General features: G+C 38.3%; 1 protein-coding gene across 1 annotated transcript in view; it reads left to right on the top strand.

Annotated features, from left to right (window-relative positions):
* The window catches only part of LOC127529162 (uncharacterized), a 52648-nt gene extending 43486 nt beyond the window's left edge, over window positions 1-9162 (top strand). Inside the window, exons 3-4 of the mRNA XM_051931947.1 lie at window positions 7886-7942; window positions 8271-9162. Of these exons, the coding sequence (XP_051787907.1) occupies window positions 7886-7942; window positions 8271-8671 (458 nt within the window). The 3' untranslated portion in view covers window positions 8672-9162. The remainder of the gene's footprint in view (window positions 1-7885; window positions 7943-8270) is intronic.
* Window positions 9163-22745: the final 13583 nt, after the last annotated feature.

Raw genomic sequence — 22745 nt, 5'->3', positions numbered from 1 at the left:
AAGTTCTTGAAGATTATTTTTTCCTTATATAATACTCCCAGTGGAAAAACTCTAAATATATTAATATTTTTAGATACATACAATATGAAGATGCAGCAAATCCCTACATATACACAATCACTTGTGTATGAAGCATAATGTTTGCCAAAACAACAGATCAACAAAAATAAAAAAAATCAATAAATAATGCATTAAACCTCTAAATAAAGTCCTGTTGAATCTTATTTCAAATGATTTTCTTGTTTTCAAAATATACTGTTTACTGTTTTCAATGTATCAGTTAGCTTTTTGTTATTATTTAATATTCATTTTTTGGTACTTGTCAGTGTTATAGTTTTATGATGTAAATATGTAAAGCAACTTACAATTGTGTTATTATTTTACTTTTGTATCTCAAAAGTAAATATTATGTAATAACAATAATAATAAAACATTTTATTTATATAGCACTTTTCCCATACTCAAGGCACTTTACAGAGGTTTAGAAAGAAGAGCAGAGTATATGTAACAATTGGATACAAATAACATTTGCATAGACCACTAAAACAGATAATGTACAAGGATGTACAAAACATTAAATAGAATAATAGGCAACAAACAAAATACAAATTCAGTACTAGAATAAAACACTGAACAAATAACATAATTTGTGATATAACACTCACAAATTATCCTGAGCATCTGGACATAGAGGTAAACTGACAGAAGGGTCAGAATATTATGTTAAACGTCCTCCTGATCAAATGAGTTTTAAGTTGTTTTTTTAAAGAATATATTGAGTCAGCTGATCCAAATAAATTAGGGAGGTCATTCCAAAGTCTGGGCGCTACACAGCTGAAGGCCCTGTCATCCATGGAGTGCAGGTTAGTGTGGGGCACAACAGGATTGCCACAATGACGGAGAAGGTCACCTATGCAGTCTGGTGGAAGGTCATTTAAAGCTTTATAGGTTATTAAAATAATTTTACATTAAATCCTGTAAGACACAGAGAGCCTTACAATCTAAACATCTCAAAGCTGTGCCAGAATATGCTGCAATTTGTTTTTCACAGACTCTTTTATATACTATAACCCAGATATGACCATATTCATTATGAAATAAAGAAGGAAAAAAAACAGCTCATCAGAAATTGCAATCAAAGTAAATCTTTTTGAAGGAACTCATTAAGTTGAACCTGTTAATAAATTACAGTCAAGTCCAACAGTCAATGTTATTGTGTTATAGTGTATTTCTTATCAGGACCAAAGTGATGTATACTTGTATGCTTTTATTTTATATATTTATTTAGATTTGAAGCCACTACAAATTCACCATTGAAATGTGTTAAACAGACTTTGTGCCTGAAATTGATACAAATAGAGTGGTTATCACAGTTATGGTGAGCAAAGCTGAGTAAAACAATATAAATTAAAGATACCTTATGTGTATATGAAATGCTGCAATGGTGGGATGAAGCTGCCCTTTTAAAGGACTGTTAAACTGCATACAGTAATCCCTCCTCCATCGCAGGGGTTGCGTTCCAGAGCCACCCGCGAAATAAGAAAATCCGCGAAGTAGAAACCATATGTTTATATGGTTATTTTTAGATTGTCATGCTTTGTCACAGATTTGCGCAGAAACATAGGAGGTTGTAGAGAGACAGGAACGTTATTCAAACACTGCAAACAAACATTTGTCTCTTTTTCAAAAGTTTAAACTGTGCTCCATGACAAGACAGAGATGACAGTTCTGTCTCACAATTAAAAGAATGCAAACATATCTTCCTCTTCAAAGGAGTGCGTGTCAGGAGCACAGAATGTCACATAGATAGAGAAAACAATCTCTAGCAAACAAATCAATAGGGCTGTTTGGCTTTTAAGTATGCGAAGCACCACGGCACAAAGCTGTTGAAGGTGGCAGCTCACACCCCCTCCGTCAGGAGCAGGGAGAGAGAGATAGAGAGAGACAGAGTTTGTTTTTCAGTCAAAAATCAATACGTGCCCTTCGAGCTTTTAAGTATGCGAACCACCGTGCAGCATGTCCTTTCAGGAAGCAGCTGCACAAAAGATAGCAACGTGAAGATAATCTTTCAGCATTTTTAGACGAGCGTCCATATCGTCTAGGTGTGCGAACAGCCCCCCTACTCAATCCCCCTACATCAGGATCAGAGAAAGTCAGCGCAAGACAGAGAGAAAAGTAAGCAATCTAGCTTCTCAGCCATCTGCCAATAGCGTCCCTTGTATGAAATCAACTGGGCAAACCAACTGAGGAAGCATGTACCAGAAATTAAAAGACCCATTGCCCGCAGAAATCCGCGAACCAGCAAAAAATCCGCGATATATATTTAAATATGCTTACATATAAAATCCGTGATGGAGTGAAGCCGTGAAAGGCGAAGCGCGATATAGCGAGGGATCACTGTATACTGTATGTGTGTGTTAGCTGGAGTGTCTGATGCCTTAAAAGCTGCCTTAAAGATAATCTTGTATGTTGCAGCCTCATTTCAGACTACAGCCTTGTCTTTTTGCCTAATGTGTAAAGGCACTCTCTTTTAAAATTTTTTGAAAAGGCTATGTTTTTTCTAATCCACTTTAGGCAGGAACTGCAAGACTGTATTGTGAATGTGTGAATTTTCTTCTACTGGTCTTGCCCACAACTACACCCAGAATTTGTCTACTATTTTTGTTACATTTTTGTCTTGTTTTAGGCCTAAAAATGTAACAATATTGGTGTCTATTTCTGGGACATTAGGCATGCTGCCACAGTCCAATATAATTTTACTGTCCATGCTATCATGGTAAGATCAACTAGATTTGCCAATGTAATTCTCTTTGAGGCTGTACCAAGTCCTGTGTCATGTTGACGGCCAGCACCCAATACTCCTAGCAATCCTTTGATAGTCACGTAAGCAATTATTCGGGGGTTAATAAGCTATATAAGTAATGCTAACGCTAATAGTGGAGTTAAGTCCTACATTAAGACATCTGAAGGGCTGTAAATATCAAAAGCAAAATGAATACTTAAGTGTTAAGATATGGGCTTTATTTCATAAACCAAAATTCTGTTCTCTAAATTTTTAAAACAGAGATATCCAGCAGGTTACTTAAAGATATATTTGTCATACAAAATATTGACTGCACTAGGTCTGAGTCTTAAGATGGCGCCATAGCAGAGGTAGCCTGTTACAGAAGCTTAAGTTATTTTGTTGTCTGTGTTTTTATTTATTGAAATCCTAAATTTCACTTCGGTGAAATGTTATCGTATCTTAGAGAAAAACAAATTAAACATATGCACAAAAGTTTATTTTAAAACAGCTAACCTGAAAAAAGAAAGAAAGCATTTTCTTAATATTTACCTATACACTATGGCACTCTAGCAACATTAATGAAATAAACTGGTACCCTATTTGGGGATTGTTCTCTGGTCTTGAAGTTCAGAGTGGAATTCAGTGTATACCGCACAAAGTTAGTATTTCCAGCCAATTCTCATTTTTAATGCGTGAATTTCCCACACATATTTGTTAGGTAAGCATTGTTTCTTATTTGTTGCAGGAATAGTTGATTTTTTTAAATCACTAATTTATAATTATGCCAAATGAGTTACTTAGGAACTGATTACTTTTCTTGTTGGTTGTTTATGTTTGCAGTTAGCTGTTCAAGTGTACAGCATTAGTCGAGGAAACGTAGCTTGTGGTGTCTTTGTTTAAAGTTTCCTTCATAACTGGGTCCGTCCAACGGGATTAGATTTAAACATATTACAGTAGGACCTGTGTCATTTTTAAGATATATTCAGGCGGAATTAGTTTTTACACCGGTATGTGGTGTAAAGTCCATGTATGAAATGAGGTAGTGACACCCTGGTACTCTGCACTGGCATTCCCCTCTTCTCTGTAGTCAGTTCAGATCACATAAACAATTCCTAGTTATAAAACCAATCTTTTCTAGTTAAATTGTGTATATTAGCGTGCCTACAGGGCTCTGAAGGGATATTGTCAACACCCATCCCTTTGACTTACCCAAACTCTCCCATTATTCAGCACGCTCAAGGAAGAGTACAAGAGTACAGCAAAATTTCTTTTCTTCCACGTCAGACCTGGGTAATGTTTTATTACTGGATGACCTCTGTAATTTATTCTAGTTCGAATCGCTAAAATGATAGACTTACTAATGCACAGGGCTAGTTTATGATGTTTATTTATTTTTACGGACTGTTTATACAAGGTAGAAGTCTCTGTAATTTTTATTGAGACGTGTCTGTGCAGTCCGTTTTAAGTTATTGAGTGATTCAGTTGAAACTAAAATTACAGAGCTCCTCCGGTAAAACTTTTTTTATCTCCTACTATTTTGGAAACTACTGTAAACAGAAAGAATAAATTCTGACGTTAAAAAATGCATGAAATATTAAAATCAAAGAGCTTTTTAAACTGTGGAATTTTGGAAAAAAAACACTTTATTTCTTCCACTGGAGTCTGATACCCTTCTTAGATAGATGCAGGTATACAGACAGACAATAACTTTGTATAATGTTAACGTTTACCCCCCCCCCCCCCCCCCCCGTGTGGGATTGAAGAGTCGCATAGTTTGGGGACGGAACGATCTCCTCAGTCTGTCAGTGGAGCAGGACGGTGACAGCATTCTGTCGCTGAAGCTGCTCTTCTGTCTGGAGATGACACTGTTTAGTGGATGCATTGGATTCTCCATAATTGATAGGAGCCTTTTTAGTGCCCGTCGCTTGGCCACAGATGTCTGACTGTCCAGCTCCGTGCCTACAATAGAGCCTGCTTTCCTCACCAGTTTGTCCAGGCGTGAGGCGTCCTTCTTCTTAATGCTGCCTCATCAGCACACCACCACATAGAAGAGGGCGCTCGCCACAACCGTCTGATAGAACATCTGCAGTATCTTATTGCAGATGTTAAAGGACGCCAGTCTTCTAAGGAAGTATAGCCGGCTCTGTCGTCTCTTGCACAGAGAATCAGTATTGACAGTCCAGTCCAATTTATCATCCAGCTGCACTCCCAGGTATTTATAGGTTTGCACCCTCTGCACACAGTCACCTCTGATGATCACAGGGTCCGTGAGGGGTCTGGGCCTCCTAAAATCCACCACCAGCTCCTTGATTTTGCTGGTGTTTTAAGTGTAGGTGGTTTGAGTCGCACCATTTAACAAAGTCCTTGATGAGGTTCCTATACTCCTCCTCCTGCCCACTCCTGATGCAGCCCACAATAGCATCAAGTTCGTGTCATCAGCGAACTTTTGCACGTGGCAAGACTCCGAATTGTGTTGGAAGTCCGATGTATATAGGCTGAAAAGGACCAGAGAAAGTACAGTCCCCTGCGGCGCTCCTGTGTTGCTGACCACAATGTCAGACCTGCAGTTCCCGAGACGCACATACTGAGGTCTGTCTTTAAGATAGTCCACGATCCATGCCACCAGGTATGAATCTACTCCCATCTCTGTCAGCTTGTCCCTAAAGAGCAGAGGTTGGATGGTGTTGAAGGCGCTAGAGAAGTCCAGAAACATAATTCTTACAGCACCACTGCCTCTGTCCAAGTGGGAGAGGGATCGGTGTAGCATATAGATGATGGCATCCTCCGCTCCCACCTTCTCCTGGCATGCGAACTGCAGAGGGTCGAGGGCGTGGCGTACCTGTGGCCTCAGGTGGTGAAGCAGCAGCCGCTCCATGGTTTTCATCACATGTGACGTCAGAGCGACAGACCGGAAGTCGTTCAGCTCACTAGGACGTGATACCTTTGGGACTGGGGTGATACAAGATGTTTTCCAAAGCCTCGGGACTCTCCTCTGTTCCAGGCTCAGGTTGAAGTTGCACTGTAGAGGACCCCCCAGCTCCAGCGCACAGGCCTTTAGCAGTTGTGGCGATACTCCATCTGGACCCACTGCTTTGCTGGCACGAAGTCTCCTCAGCTCTCTGCTCACCTGGGCTGCTGTAATTGTGAGTGGGGATGTCTTTCCTATGCTGGTATCAGCAGAAGGATGGGTGGAGGGTGCAGTACTCCGAGGTGAGAGTGGGTTAGGGTGGTCAAACCTGTTAAAGAGGTTGTTCATCTGGTTTGCTCTCTTCACGTCTCTCTCGATGGTGGCACCCCGCTTCGAGCTGCAGCCAGTGATGATCTTCATCCCATCCCACACTTCCTTCATGCTGTTATTCTGCAACGTCTGCTCCAGCTTTCTCCTGTACTGCTCCTTCGCTGCCCTGAGCTGGACTCGGAGTTCCTTCTGCACGCGCTTGAGCTCATGCTGATCACCGCTTTTAAAGGCTCTTTTCTTCTGGTTCAAAAGGTCCTTGATGTCACTTATAATCCATGGCTTGTTGTTAGCATAGCAGCGTACTATTCTTACTGGAACAACAATGTCCATACAGAAGTTGATGTAGTCAGTAGTGCAGTCAACAACCTCCTCAATGTTCTCACTATAAGATCCCTGCAGGATATCCCAGTCCGTAGTTCCAAAGCAGTCCTTCAGAGCTTGCTCTGCTTCAGGGGACCACTTCCTGAATGAGCGTGTGGTTACAGGTAGCTCCCTCACTCTTGGTTTGTAGTGAGGCTGAAGCAGAACCAGGTTATGATCTGCTTTCCCAAGCGCAGGCAGCAGGGTGGCGCTGTATGCGTCTTTAACGTTTGCATACAGTAAATCAATAGTCTTATTTCCCCGGGTGTTACAGTCCACATACTGGGAGAAGGCAGGTAATGTTTTGTCCAGCGTCACATGGTTAAAGTCTCCAGAGATTAGCGCAAGTGCCTCAGGGTGCTGTATTTGTAACTTAGCAACAGCAGAATGGATGATGTCACTCGCTATCTCCACGTCCGCCCGAGGAGGGATGTAAACAATAACAACAATGACGTGTCCAAACTCTCTGGGCAAGTAATAGGGACGCAGACTTACAGCCAACAGTTCGACTTTGTGTTAAATTTATAAATTTAAGGAGGTAACATCCCCAGTCTCCAGATTCCAAAAAGGAATTTCAAGCTCTGATTCCTGTCTTGCATTTAAATTCTGCCTTGACAGACTCCAAATTCACAATATGAATAGGCAGAATCAGAAAAAAGATGGATAGAGTGTAGCAGGTTTCAGCAAATTTTTAACTTGTTAGAATATCAAAAAAATATTGTAATGTAGAAGAAAAGATATAAATAGTTGCTAACTGTCTAACTAATGAGACTGGTTCTGAAAATTTTTAGAGAGAACATTTAAAGGGCACGTACAGAGAACATTAGGTACACATGGGTTAAAACACAATAAAGTACCAAAGTAATTCACAATCACTGCTCAAAACCAACTTTTCTGGGTTTTTTTTTAATTTTTTTAAATTTTCCTCTTTATATTGATTAAGAATATAATTCTCCTGCAAATATGATTTCTTTATTTGTCCAAAGTTCAGGTACTACTTAACAAATGGTCCTGGTATAAATAACCAACTGTCATGTCATCACAGATTGCACAGCTCTCACGCCTAGTGTCACAGAGTGTCATAGCACCAAAATGGCTACACCCCACAAAAGTGAAAAAAACAAATAAAAAGCAAAACTAATAAGAAAATGAAACATTACCACTTAAATCCTGATTTAGTCAAACTAGATACTGCACTTTTCTTCCATTACATCAATAATAGGGTACTTCGGCAGTAAGAAATAATAACTATTTTTAATGAAAAAAGAACAGCTATTCATAGTAATACAACATGTCCGTTTTTAACAAAACTGTCAAGGTTAAATGTAAGGCAGCTTCTAATAAAGGTGACAACACCTTTTTGAATTGTGGAGTTCTTTCTAGTAAGAGCATCATCACAAATTTGGGCTGTTCACTCAATTTTATCTTTGTTGTTTTTAACTGCATATAAATATGTTTAAATATTAATATATTAAGATAACTTTTTTTATTCCCTTGTATAGATGTATTTCTACTAAACATCGCAAGACAGCAGTACAAGGCATATATTTTTGTTTCTGGTAAGTACCTTTTACAGTTTTTGTTTTTGGAACTGAATTCCAGTATAGTTTCCTTCTGTTGAAATATGAATTTTTAAATGTGTTAAAAACAAAGTACCTAAAAAATCCATTACTGCATGACAAGCACTGCTTACAATCTACATAGTAACAGATATCACTGGATGTACGTTACAGTGGACGTTTTTCATTCCATACACAAATAATCTTGACTATCAGAAGAGTTTATTATGGAAATTATAAAAAAAGATATTATAAGTATACTTTAAAGTACTTTAACAGTATATGTTACTGTTCATAAAGTCTACTTATTTGTTTAATATTGTTACAGGTGTTGAAATGGAGAACGAGGCAGTAATATGGCGATTGGAGGAATCTATGCATCAAAAAATGTCTGTAAATAAAACATTACTGACTGCTGAAGAAGATGGAATTTATTTCATTTATTTCCAGATCTCATTTCATAAACCTTGCAATTGTTCTGAAATAAGTGTACTTTTACTTTATAATAAGGCAGAACATTATTCGGCTACATATAAGAACAAATGCCCAGAAACAGTTAATGGAACCAGCACAGACTCTGTAAGCAGTGCAGTTTTCCTGCAGCTTAAGAAAGGAGATAACATAACAGTGCAGGCAAAACCCTCAGAGAAAGTGGATATACATCATAACCCTAAGCATACATATCTAATGGCTTTTAAATACTGTGATCTTTTAGAAAGCATGGAATAAAGCAGAGAACAGTGTATTGCAGATAAACTGGTTATTATCTCAATCTATCTCTAATAAGCATAGCACTCTAGATAAATATTTTTTTCTGATTTTCTTCAAAACGTGTACAGTATGTTTTATTGTGCACTTCCATTTTTATGACATAATGTAGTTTTGATTAACCTAACTGAAATTCTCAAATAAAATTGAGATTTGTACCAAAATAAAATTTATTTTCAAAGAAACATTCTAAACAGATGCAGCTTAATGAAGATATACAGTACATTCCTCAGGATTTTTATTTCACAGACATAAGTGCAAAAAGAACAAAAATTTTCTCTGACCTAAAATTAAATCTGCAATGGGTGACCAAAAAATAAAAATGGAAATGCAGAACATTATGTATAGGAACAAAACGTAGAAGTTGTTGCTGTTAAATGTCAAGACACCATTATTTATTAGTCTTCCACTAAATATCTAAAAAAAACACTGAAGAAAAAAAATTAATTTTATTTTTTATTTTTATAAAAACTACTGTCTACCACTGGTCTCTCTCTCTCCATATTCTATACAATTTTTATGATCTGACTGACTTTCAAACAGAAATATCACAGTGTTGCTATGTTAACTATCAATATTTATTTTCCTCAATCATTTGTACAAGTTCTTTCTGCTTTATAGTTTATGTACCAAAATCATAGATAATTAAGTTCTATTAAACAAAGTCACTCAGTCAGTTTCCAACTCACTATATCCTAACTACAGGGTCACAGGGGTCTGCTGGAGCCAATCCCAGGGTGCAAGGCAGGAAACAAACCCCAGGCTGGGCACTAGCCCACCACAGGGCACATACACACACACACACACACACCAAGCACAATTTAGGATCGCCAATGCACCTAACCTGCATGTCTTTGGACTGTGGGAGAAAACTGATGCAGACACGGGGAGAACATGCAAACTCCACGCAGGGAGGACCCGGGAAGCGAACCTGGGTCTCCTAACTGTGAGGCAGCAGTGCTACCACTGCACCACCGTGCCGCCCATTAAACAAAGTTTACAGCTTTATTTTTTTTATATGTGACATTAGTACCTCTTATGTCTTATGTTAATAGATTTTTTTACAACTCAAATTGTTTGACAGCTCCAGTTCAAGTTGCTCTGTTTTCTTGATGCAGTTTTTGTCTTCTTTGTTGTACTATCTGGTTTAAGTTTAGTTCTAACATCTTTCGATGATTGGCCAACATGTTTCTTCAGAAAAATAAAATAAGAATTTAGTTTGACTAGTGTCTGTAAATTAGTCTAGTGAGGGTGTGTGCAAAAGTTTGCATATTTGGGGTTGGCATTTATTTTGAGCTACACAGCACTGAGATAAGCTATGGTCTCCTGTGAGAATATGCTAGAAAAAGCAGGGTATGAAAATGGATACCTGAACTTTTTCATATCCTCCAGACAAGAATTTTAGACAAAAATTAGGTAAAATTTCTTTCTTAACGTGTATAAAATTGTAGGATTTTACATTATTACATAAACAAAAGACTTTTCAAAGTAAAATCATTATGCTTTCACATCTAAAATACATGTATGCTAATGAAAAACTTATGAATGTATTTATTTTAACATCTTTAACATGTATTTATGGATTTGAACAAACATTATTTGTTTACAAAATCCACTTAATATTATACCTGAGTATAAATGTCACCAAACTAAGCTACACGCTAAAAACACTGCGTAACTGCTGTATCATGGTGGGGTTTTAGTAGTCACAAATGCTTAAAAAAGAAATGCTTCCAGGAATTTTCTGAAATTTCTAAGCTTTTCCAAAAAGATTACAATATGCAAGCTTTCAAGGCAACTCAGGCCCCTTCTTCAGGCAAGATGGCTAACAAGGTACGATACCCTAGTACTACTAAGCTTTTCCATATATTGTTCAGTACATTATTGATACCAACCAACTTATAAAACAATAATTACACAAACTGAAAAGACTGGCTTGTAGTACAGTCAAAAGTAATCATTCTGAGGGAAAAAACCGAGGTTATAAGCGAAACAGGAAATTGTGAAGGCGATTACCCCATCTGTCCATGGGATCCATTGCGTCGAATCCTCTAGGACAAAGTCTGGATGCAATGAGGAATGAATTAAGAATATGTTTATGTTTGGTAGATTGCCCAGTGCAGGCTTGGTGGTCTTTGGGAGCCTCTACAGATTCTTTTCTCCAGCTTATCTGGAGTTTTATTGTTTTTTTCTGTCCTCCTGGCCATCTGAACTCATCTATAAAGACTTACAATATGATATGATACAGACTCTACTTTTTTAATAACTATCTATCTATGTTATGCAAGCTCTACTGATTTTTTATTACAAATTCATTATTATTCCTCTCTAATTTGTTTTTCTTTTCTTATAACTTTGGCATCTTGTAAAACACTTTGAGCTACGTTCTGTGCATGAAAGTGTGCTATAGAAATAAATGCTGTTACTACTTGTGGACAACAATATTTGCAAGCTGTCCAAACAATGCCAAGAATATGCATAAATAAACAAAAGGGGACAGTTTAAATATTGTATCTACTTAGCCAATTAGAACAGTTTCAAAACTGACTTAAAATATAAGCAAGAGACTTTTTCTTTTTTGGTTTTAGATTAAACCAAATTGTTAATTTACCAGATATACTGCATGTGTTCCTCTTTTTCTCTTGCCATTATATAACACAATACAATACTGCTTTTTTTCTTGTCAATTTGTATATAGTGACACTTTTGAAAAAAATAAGAGTATCAAACGATGTTTCCTGAGATATCAGTGTGGCCAAAGTTGTCAATTGACTTCCATCGAACCATTTATTACCAAATTCACTTTCAACCAGAAAAAGCCTTTGCTAATGTCAGTATTCTGATAAATGTAATGTAATTGTATTGTGCCATGGGTTTAGAATGTGTTAAGTAATTTCCAGTAAAATTCAAAGTAACATTGCATAATCTCTGTAATTGCATTTCACTAAATATTCCACCTTACACTTGTATTTGCATTTCCTTCTTATTTATTGTCAACCACAGAATGTTATGAGGAGGTGACTTCAAGTTCACAATTTTCTGTACCCAACCACTGCAACGGAATTCTTACTTGCATTTCTGGAAAGCATTTGTGACCTTCACATTGTCTGTATTATAAATCTTTTTTAAACAATTTGTTTACTTTAGGAGTAGTAGAAAGACTGACATATTACTTCTACAAGTAACGCTTACTTTATGCTTATTGTACAAAGGTAAAATTATCATTTGATTTATTTTTGTGATAAAGCACAAGTCTCCTTGCATCACCAGATGAAGCTATGATCACTATCATAACTTTTATGAAGCTCTTCGTTTTTTTTCATTCTTCATTTCTAGAGTTATTTTTAAAGATACAAATCCAAAAAGTCTGAAACTGTGTACAGTATATGTATAATTTAGTATCATTGTACTTTCTGTATTTTTATTTTAATTATTGTATAAAATATTTATCAATGCATTGTACAAAAGTTACTTTTTATCTACTAAAAATCTTTGCACAAAATGTGTACATTTTTTATTTTTTAATTTACAAATAAATTATATAATTCAGTGTCTTATTATGTTGTTATTATTTGCAAATTCTATAGTTGTCATTTTCACTAATAATATTGTAACATGTAAAGTTAGAGATTTTTGGAGTTTTTAAATATTTATGTTCATATCCCTCTTAAGCATTTTATGAAAACTTTAAATATTTTCTAGCATGTTATAATTAACACAACCTTTACACTTTCTGGGGTAAATGTCTCATTTTGTATTTATATAGTAATTAATGGAACAGACTCCTTAAATGAAAAAAAATGACTGATACAATGAAATGAGCTCTATACAGTTATGCAGCAAGGTTTTATTTACTGCAGATATGCTGTGTGTTAGTTGACAATTTACTGCTTTCTTGAGTACAACCTGAAAATGGGTAATTTATTGTCATGTATAAATCCTCTACACGATGATATATTGCAACTGACAAATTATACCTTACAGAAAAAAACAATCTGCCTAGTACTGCAAAATCTATGTATGTGTCCTGAAACACAACACTTTACCACACAAGTATAGTAATTAGGGATTCACTGACACTACTAATTGACACTAGAATCTGAACGATATTGTACCATAAGAACTGGCACACTGTATTGGCTTTATTATATGACTTTCAATGAATAGGAGATGAGTACACTTCCTCAAAGTGTAAGCAAAAGGAAATAAAAAAGGGCCCCATGTAAAATACAAGGTGTGGCAACTGACAACAAATCATTATGTATTGAAGCTACTTGCAGGAACAGCAAAAAACTCTGAAGCCCAGAATAGGGAAGGGATAGTCCAGACAGTTATAAAAATAAGGGATATTTATTCAGAAAACAGGGAAGTGTACAACAGAAGGAGTAACCACACCAGGAAACGCAACAACAATATAAACCATCTCAGGCAACTATGGAGTGAGTAGATCACCATTCATTACAAGTAAACTCATGGCAAAGTTCCTTCCTATCTTCTTTTCTTTTGTCTAGACTTACACTGCCCCTCCACATCCTCCTTGCCAGGCGAGTCCTTGCCATCACTTCACTCCAAACTGCATACTCAGTTAAGGTAGGGCTGGGAGTCCCTTTTAAAGACCGACTCATTGTAACTGCGAAGAACTTACGGGTCAGCAAGAAGGCTACCACAGTACTGAAGCCATCTTCTCAGGGCTCTCCTAAAAACCCTCAGGTCTGTCTATGGTACCAGAGCTTCCTGTTTGAAGTACAACTCCCAGGAAACCATGGAGGGAGTTTGCAATATGGCCATATAAGCCAGCTCTTGCACAGAGCATCCACAATAACATTTTCTAATAACTCTTTTATACATGGAAACAATACTAAATACTACATTTGGTCTTTAGTATATCAATCCATGAATAACCATAACTGAGTAAACATTTATTGAATATCTCTCTCCTGACCACTATTTATCTCCTTAAACAAATGTTTAATATATTAAATGTTTTTTTAATTTGTAATATTTGTATGTTTCCTATAAACCCTAAAAAACAAATTGCACAGATATATTGTGCTACTAAGCACAGTAATCAAAGATAACATTTGTGTTCTTGTGATCAATGCAACATTTCATCAGGCACACACTACACTGATATTTTGCAGTCCGGTGATACTGGACATCTTTGGCCCCTTCTGTGCTTTTTGTCCACTTTTGTTTCTGTGAGAAGTAATGCCAGACCGATCAGAGCTTTTAGTGAAACAATGCCAATTCTGATAAAAAAGAGTCCATGATTTCCGATAACCAATATTAGTGGTCGATAAATGGGCTTGGAAAAACAAAATAAAGTACAAAAAAAAAAACCAAAATCAAATGAATGTTTAATATTTTATAAGAAAACATGTATACAAACTACATTTTTTAACTATTCACAAAAAAGTGTCAACAATTATTCACAGAAATAAAAAACAACAGTATATGTAACAATAACAATATAACTCTGAATTAAACTCTCTCAGTATAATTACATAAGATGATACTCAAGTTGCCAAACAATGTTATTGTCTTAAATTTTGTGCCATTTAAAAAACAATACATAAAACAATAAACTTGATTATTGTAAAGACAAGTTAATATGAGTAACATGGTCAAACTAATACTCCCATTCCAGGATAGGAAAATTATAATGCAGGAAGAGCATCTTCTCTGCTTTTATGCCATGGAGAAAGCTTATTATGTCCTCATAAATGTTACCTATAACACTGAAAATCTACTTACTGAGCAGTGATGATGGTGGACAGGCCAAATATCACCTTGCCTGAACATGGAGGTAGTTAAAACAGTTCCAATTGGCGCTTCATGACTAACATCCTGTTTATTAATAGTTCTTGAACATAGTACAGTAAAACCTCAAGTATCTGTCAGGAGTTGCGACCAAGGCTGTGACAAGATAAGAGAAAAGACAGAAAACAGAACAGCTACTTTAAAAATGATACACAGTAGATTAGTTTAGTGAATAGTCATATTATTTACAAAAAAAACTATATTAACAATATATAATATAGTGTTACCAAAATTAATTTATATTATATTGTAATGACCAGCGTAATAAGCAAATACATCTCAGAGGTACTGGAGTTTTCTGCGTTTTACTTGGAGTCTTTGTTCCATAACAAATGGTGCCTTGTCTTATACTCCGTTATCTGGGTTACAGAACACATCTCCAAAACAATGAAAGAAAGCTTTCCCTAACAATAATTATCTCCTGCCACTCACGTTTTGCCTTTTTCTATACCACAAACACTACTGCTTATTGTCTCCTAACTCTCTACTCAAAACCTCCTTCTGGCGCACCTTCCCTTTTTTCCTAACTCTTCCTGTCACTTATCTCCTGAGAGGTGTGTCAATCCTTTACAGAACAGAAACCCTTCACCCAGTCCCACCGCTTACACAGCATTCCGCTCTTTCTGCTTCTGCACAGCACATCACAAGCTACCTCCACCTCACAATATATTAACAAAACATAATATAACAGAATTTAAAAAGAAAGTTACAATGCAGAAGAACATCGACATTAATACAGAAAAACATTACCATCAGTGGTTTTCATTTGACACATTTTTCAATTTTGTCGGCATTACACTTTATATCATTCACTATTGCTCGTCTTACTCCATAAATTGAAACAATACTTGAAATGCTTTTGTCATTTATTAAACGTTTAATAATTTCAGTTTTTTGTGACAATTCTAACACCACATGCATAGGTTTATCGCCCATAACAATGTATAGTATTTTAATTATAACAAAAGAGAAAAGCTACAAAACCCTATTAAAGCTGAAGGTATGTAACCAACACTGTGATTTCAAAATGCAGCATGACACGTGGTAATACGGAAAAACACTCTGTGCTAGCAAAAGGGAAAATTGTTCCAATGTGCATAGCTCACAGCGTATCGTGCAGCAGTAATAATAAGTAGATGCTGGCGTGCACAATGTTGGGTTTTTTTTTTTGCCCTGACAGTCAATGGAGACCGAAGGTTAATTGAGTGATGGATAATCGAGGTTTTACTGTACAATAATTTCTTCCATAATGACTTTAGGTTAATTTTGGCTTCGTGTTACTCCAGACAAACTATGGGGCAATACTTTTATTATATTTTTCATTTGTTTTGCAAATTTGTATTTTTATCATTTTTAATTGTTAGTTTGTATCATCATTTATAAAATGGACACTTTTTTCTTCTGCACTACTCTGCTTTTTGATTAACAGCATGGCGGACAGCCAGGTGCTCAACCCAGCCGGGATGCCCAGAAAGGAGAAAGATGGAGGAAAGCAGTTACAGAGGGACACTGCCTTCCCCAGAATGCTAGATGGAGATGCCCCTACAGCATAGCGGCACCCCAGATTCCCACAGAGAACCATGGAAAACAAAAATGCCCTTTTTTCAAAGCAAAAAAAAATATTACAACAACAACAAGTCAAGTCAAGTTGGGGAGCATGCACAGGTACAGTTGCACCCACTACACGACAAAACAACTTTGGATCCCGGTTGGCAACCCCCCCAGGCAGACACCCTCTGGAAATGACCCTCTATCTGCCGCAGACAGGTGTTACGTGGGTGACCCCTTGGCCTGGTCCAGCCACTCAGGTCCCCAACAATGAGCATCACCCTCGGCTAAATCGCGCCACATGGCCATAGTGCTGTAACTGACACTCCCTCACAATGCAGGTAATGTGCCTCATTCAGGACTCCATGAGCAACCGCTCATTCGACGCAAAGTCACACCAATGGTACCCAAGGATTTTCCAGAGAGACACAGTACCAAAGGAGTCCAGTCTTCGTCTCAGGTCACTGGATAGCATCCAAGTCTCGCAACCATATAGTAAAACAGGAAGCACCAGGACTCTAAAGACTTGGACCTTCATCCTTGTGTAGAGATATCAGGAGCACCACACACCCCTTTCCAACAACCTCATGACCCCCCATGCTCCCCCAATCCGGCTACTGACTTCATAGGACGAGTCACCAGAGACATGAATGTCACTGCCAAGGTAAGTGAACCTCTTGACAAGGTCTACACTCTCTCCGCAGACAGACACACTGCTGATGGCTGTGCCCAAGAGGTCATTAAAGGCCTGGATCTTGGTTTTTATCCAGGACACTCGCAAGCCCAGACACACAGACTCGTCACTCAGTCTCTCAAGTGCCCTGATCAGAGCCTCCGTTGACTCCGCGAACATCACAGCATTGTCAGCAAATACAAGTCCATACAAGATCCGTGAATCTCTCTTCAACAACAGATGCCCCACAGCTACTGGACCCCATGACCTTGCCCAATACCCAGTCCATACAAGCATTGAACACTGAACCCCTGACGAACCCCAGAATCAACTGGGAAAAACACAGGGGCTCTGCCTCCACTCTGCACAGCACTCACAGTACCATTGTACAGGCCAGCCATGATATCCAGCAACCTCGAGGGGATCCCACGAACCCTCAGGATGTCCCACAGGGCAGCTCGATCAACTGAGTCGAACGCTTTACGAAAATCGACAAAGGCGGCAAAGACACTCTACCAATATTTGCATTTGCGCTCCACGAGAACCCTCAGTGCCAGGATGCGGTCGATGGTAGACTTCTTAGGTGTAATACCAGACTGCTCCGATCCCTGGTAGGTGAGCAAGTGATCACGAATCCTACTGAGGACGACCCTAGCAAGGACCTTACCCGGCACCAAGAGCAGTGTTATCCCCCTGTAGTTGCTGCAATCCAGGCGATCACCCTTCCCTTTCCAGATAGGGACAACAAGTCCCGTTTTCCAGTCAGTTGGGATGATGCCAGTCTCCCAAATGGAAGCAGATTGCTTGCAATGCCAGGAGGACAGCCTTACCACCAGCCTGGAGAAGTTCACCCCGGATACCACAGATCCCTGCAGCCTATCCTCCCCTCAGCTGGATCACCACCTGTGCAATCTCAGTGAGATTGGGTGGTTCACAGCTAATTGGAGGATCAGCCTCAAGAACTGTGGACCCAGAGATATCCAATGTCCTAGCCGGAGGATCAGCTTTGAACAACTGCTCAAAGTAGCCAGCCACAACAACAACAATAATAATAATAACCAATACATAATAACAATAAGAAGAACTAATAATAATAATAATAATAATGATAATAATAATAATAATAATAATACAAATTGGACTGTCCAAATGCTCCACTTAAGTTCTGCTGGCCATAAGGCCTGTTGTCCATGAATAAAAGTGTTTCTCTTAAAATAGTTGGCATGTGTTGCTTTTGTATAGCTCTTTGGGATGTCAGTATATTGTGAGAAGCAGCCCGGACACAGACAGACGGACATTGTAAGTTCTCCCAACACACATTTATTTACACTATTTACAGTTATTGCAGTCGCACAAACCCAGTGCCTCCAGCAACAATCCCCCAAAGTCCAGACCTCTCCTTCCAGTGCCTGCTTCCTTCAGGCCACCTCCACTCTTCTCCACCAAGACTTCGTCCACTCCTCGCCCGACTCCAGTCATCGAATGAAGGGAAGCGGCCCCTTTTATACAAGCCTGGATGGGCTCCAGGTGCTTCCCGACACTCCTCCGCGGACACTCCCCTGTGTGGCGGAAGTGCCGGCTGCACACTCGGAAGCCCTCCTGGTGTCCCCAGTCTTCTTCCCCCCCAGCACTTCCGGGTGTGGCAGAAGTGCTGAGGTCCAGGGCTTTCTAGGCAATGGGGCGGCCCCTGGCGGTGACCACGGGCCCATATAGGGTTGGGCTTCCATGCCCTGCACTCGTGGTCCCCAACACAACCAGGGCAGTCGCCCCCTCGTGGTCTGGAGGAGGTGCAAGCCCTCCTCTGGTCCTCTCGGGCGTCCCGGCTGGGTACCACCCCCAGCGGTCTGCCACAATATACTGACTAATTTTGAATAAGATGCTGATATTTGCAGGCAAAGTGCTAAAGCGGTTGCCTGAATTTAAACTTAGCCAATCTCAAAATTAGAACTTGATTCATGCAGAGAAATTCTGTCACTGCTCTGTTCATTTTTCTGGACTCAGTAGAAGAGTTCTCATATTTATCATGCTTCTCTGTAATGTCTGATATAATATACTCTCAGAGTTAGGGTTTCTCTTTCTGTAGCTTAGCTATAGTTACATGCATAAGTTTGAACACCCCTAGCCAAATTACTTATTTTGTTGACATCTGAAGTAAAAAACAGTAAATACAACTTTGTCGGCAAACAAACCAAAATTATGGCATTTTTATGAAAATGAAAAAAAATGCAAAAAAGAAAATGTTTTACTTGCAAAGGTTTGAGCACCCTTTAATTTGCTAGATCTCAGGGTGTCCAAACCTTTGTATGGGACTGCTTCAAATTAATTAGTGACACTGTTATATACAGTAATAAAAATGATAGTAATAGTCAGAGTGTATCCTAAAATGGACTTGCTTCCTCTCTAAGGCTGACTCCTGACTTGCACCTGATTCACTCAATCAAGATTTGGCTCCAACACTGTTTGGCCCTGGATAAAGCGGCCTATTAAGATGAATGGATGAATATACAGTACAATAAAAAGTACACCAAAAACCATTAGTAAAAGTGCTCCATCTAGTGTTATAGGTTCAGAAACATTTTCCAATATAGTAAAGTTTTTCACAGAATTTTTATTTCTAATTGTGCTTTCAGTAAGATGCATAAATCATATACAGTGTCTTGGAAAAGTATTCAGCCCAAAAGCTATTTTCACATGTTATTATCTCAGATTCTAAACAATTATTAAAGTATTTTTTCCAGCTGATCTACAAAACAGTGTACATCTTGCTAAATCAGAAGAAAACAAAATGAAAACACTTCAACAATTTGCTAAAAAGGAAAAATCAAAACTGTGATATTTAAAAAGTACTCATACCTATTTTATGTATAAGGTTAACATTGCTCATGTGGCTACTACATTATCGAGTCACCTGGACTCCAACAGTGTAGTTTATTGGATTTTTTTTAAACTACTATTCCAAAGTAACTCTGTAAATGGCAATGATTATATAGTATATATTTGTTTATTTATTAGATTGGCAACAAGTGAAATATCAGTTCTACTTTACCAACTCTAACTAGACAAAAACATTACAAGGCTTACAATAGACAGATAAGAAAGACAGCTAACAAGTAGTGAATCATCCTATAGACTGGAAAGTTACTAGGAAAGTTAGAAACCTAAAGTACACAACTTATCACATGTCCACTATTCAAAGAACTAAACAAAGCAGACATTCAGCAGGCACAGTGAGAGGTCATTATTATGTCTACATCAGTGTGATCTCAATGCTGTGAGTTTAAGCTAGGCCAATCAAGATCTACACATAGTGAAAATGACACTAAAAATTGTTTTGCAAAAGATTTCACAATTTTTAAACTCTAGGGGTTTGAAAGTTTTCGTTGACATAGAACATAAAGAATGCTGCTCCCTAAAGCCTTATTCACATTTTCATGTTTACCAGTGTTCTTTTTGGAATCAATGCAGTGCATGTAATCTGTAAAATTAATTCTATTTATGCCTCTCATTCACATCACTGTGGAGAAATGTAGTGCATTTTTTAAAAATGTGACATGCTGCATATGTTCCACCAAAAGGCACACTACACTCCAGCATCATGCACATTACTGTGTTTTCCCCATAGAAAAATCTCACTACATGGGAGGGCAAGTCCACCCTGCAACATTAAAAGCACCCGCCGCCCTTTGTTGTTTCCAGATTCGTGAAGAAGAGGTTAAGTGTCATGGAGTTTCAAGTTTTTTTACCCTCTCCAATGCATCTTTAGGATTGTGATTACCAAGATTGTCATCATAATTGACAAAGTGGGGATAGAATTTTCTACATGCAGCAGAAAATCAGTCCAGTGATTTTTGCTTTGCACCTTCCCCCATTACAACCTATCATATGTGACAGCTTTAGATTCGTCAAAAATTTCAATTTCCAGTTTTTGACAGATCTTGATGTTTTAGAGTTCCCTGATACCAAAAACATCCATATCTTGATGATGGGTGTGTGTCTGTCTGTGTGTCACAGTTTCTTGAGGACGGTCTAGAACTAAAATAACTGGACAGAAAAATACCAAACTTGAAACTTAAGCCTGTTACAGGATGACAATGTGCTGATTAGGTTTTGAGCCAAATCGTGCAAGAGAGAGAGTCACTCTAGAGAGGAACCCTCAAATACTGTAATTCTGCCATTAATTATGAATTCTTCTCATCAATTTCTATCATAAAGACCTATTTTATGATCAGAAAAACCAGCATCAGAGCGATAAATAATTACTGAATAGAATAGTTCGGGTAACTTGGTTCCTATGGTGCAAAGCCTACTGGTGCTTACGTCTGAATATTTTATTTAATTAGAGATTTCTATTTAGTGGGCAGCACAGTGGCGCAGTGGGTAGTGCTGCTGCCTCGCAGTTAGGAGACCTGGGTTCACTTCTCGAGTCCTCCCTGCGTGGAATTTGCATGTTCTCCCTGTGTCTGTGTGGGTTTCCTCCGGGTACTCCGGTTTCCTCCCACAGTCCAAAGACATGCAGGTTAGGTGCATTGGCGATTCTAAATTGGCCCTGGTGTGTGTATGCATGTGCCCTGCGGTAGGCTGGCACCCTGCCCAGGGATTTGTTCCTGCCTTGTGCCCTGTGTTGGCTGGGATTGGCTCCAGCAGACCCCCGTGACCTGTAGTTAAGGATATAGCAGGTTGGATAATGGATGGATGGATGGATGGATTTCTATTTAAACCCTAAATAGCAAATAGGAAAATCCAGAACTAATGCATGTAAATGCTTCCAGACACTACTGAACACAGTTCTTCATTGTGTCAATGGCATACATTTTGATGGAAGTGAAAAGTGTTTTGTAAATTCACTCATAACCTCCTGTAAACTAAGAAACCTTAAACGTCTGACATTTTGCAGAGGTGCTCCATAACTTATGTATTCCAGGTGAATGTTTAACAAGGTCACAATTATTTTTCTGCAAAGAGAAAATTCAAGGTTAACTCTAGTAACTGTCATAACCAAGATCTAACTTCCAGATCATTTCACAAAATATCTCTCATTCAATCTGATTTTGCACTCCAGAAGGATGACAGTGGCAATCAATAACTACAAAGTTACATGCCCAGAAAATAATCTTAGGTCATGATTTCTCAGGAAAGCTGTGGTATTCAAGCCTTTCTTCTTTGTAAAAAGCCCAAGACAGAACAAAACAGAAATGACAGAACTGCAAACATAAGTACACAAAATGATCCATATAAGAAGGCACAGCAACATTATGAATTGCTGCCTTACATAAGCACAATCATAGGTAATAATGCTGAATATTTTATCAAACGTTAACGTTAATCCCAAACTTGAAATATATTTATACATTAGCAAAAAGTTGGTAATTCATGTCTAACTGGATACAATGAAAATCAGAACAGTGAGATTAAATTCTCTACCTTCTCTACAGCATTGCAAAGGTGTGCCATCTAACGGTAAAGAAAGAGACTGTACGTACAAGCACACGATATCAATGGTTAAACCACACCCTCTAGTGGAAAAGTAAGCAGCAGCCTATACTGTATATGTATATACTTATTTTTAAGAGACGTAATTTCAACACTGAGTTTGCCTACTTGCATTCAACTAGAGTTCAAAGTACAATATTATTCTGCGACCTTATTATCTGAAATTGTGCATTAAAGTACCAGAATTTGAGCTGCATTACTATTAAGTAAAAACATGTGGCAAACAGGATTCTTTTGACATCCTTTGGTTTGTATTGGTCAGAGCCACTGTCAACAGACTCATCCATCCATCCATTATCCAACCCGCTATATCCTAACACTGGAGCCAATCCCAGCCAGCACAGGGTACAAGTCAGGAACAAACCCCGGGCAGGGTGCCAGGCCACCGCAGGGCACACATACAAACACAGACCCACACACCAAGTACACACTGGGGACAATTTAGGATCGGCAATGCACCTAACCTGCATGTCTTTGGACTGTGGGAGGAAACCGTAGCACCCG

This window comes from Erpetoichthys calabaricus, chromosome 9 (genome assembly GCF_900747795.2).
Source record: "Erpetoichthys calabaricus chromosome 9, fErpCal1.3, whole genome shotgun sequence".
Taxonomy (NCBI): Eukaryota; Metazoa; Chordata; class Cladistia; order Polypteriformes; family Polypteridae; genus Erpetoichthys; species Erpetoichthys calabaricus.
This window is presented reverse-complemented; position numbering and strand designations above follow the sequence as displayed.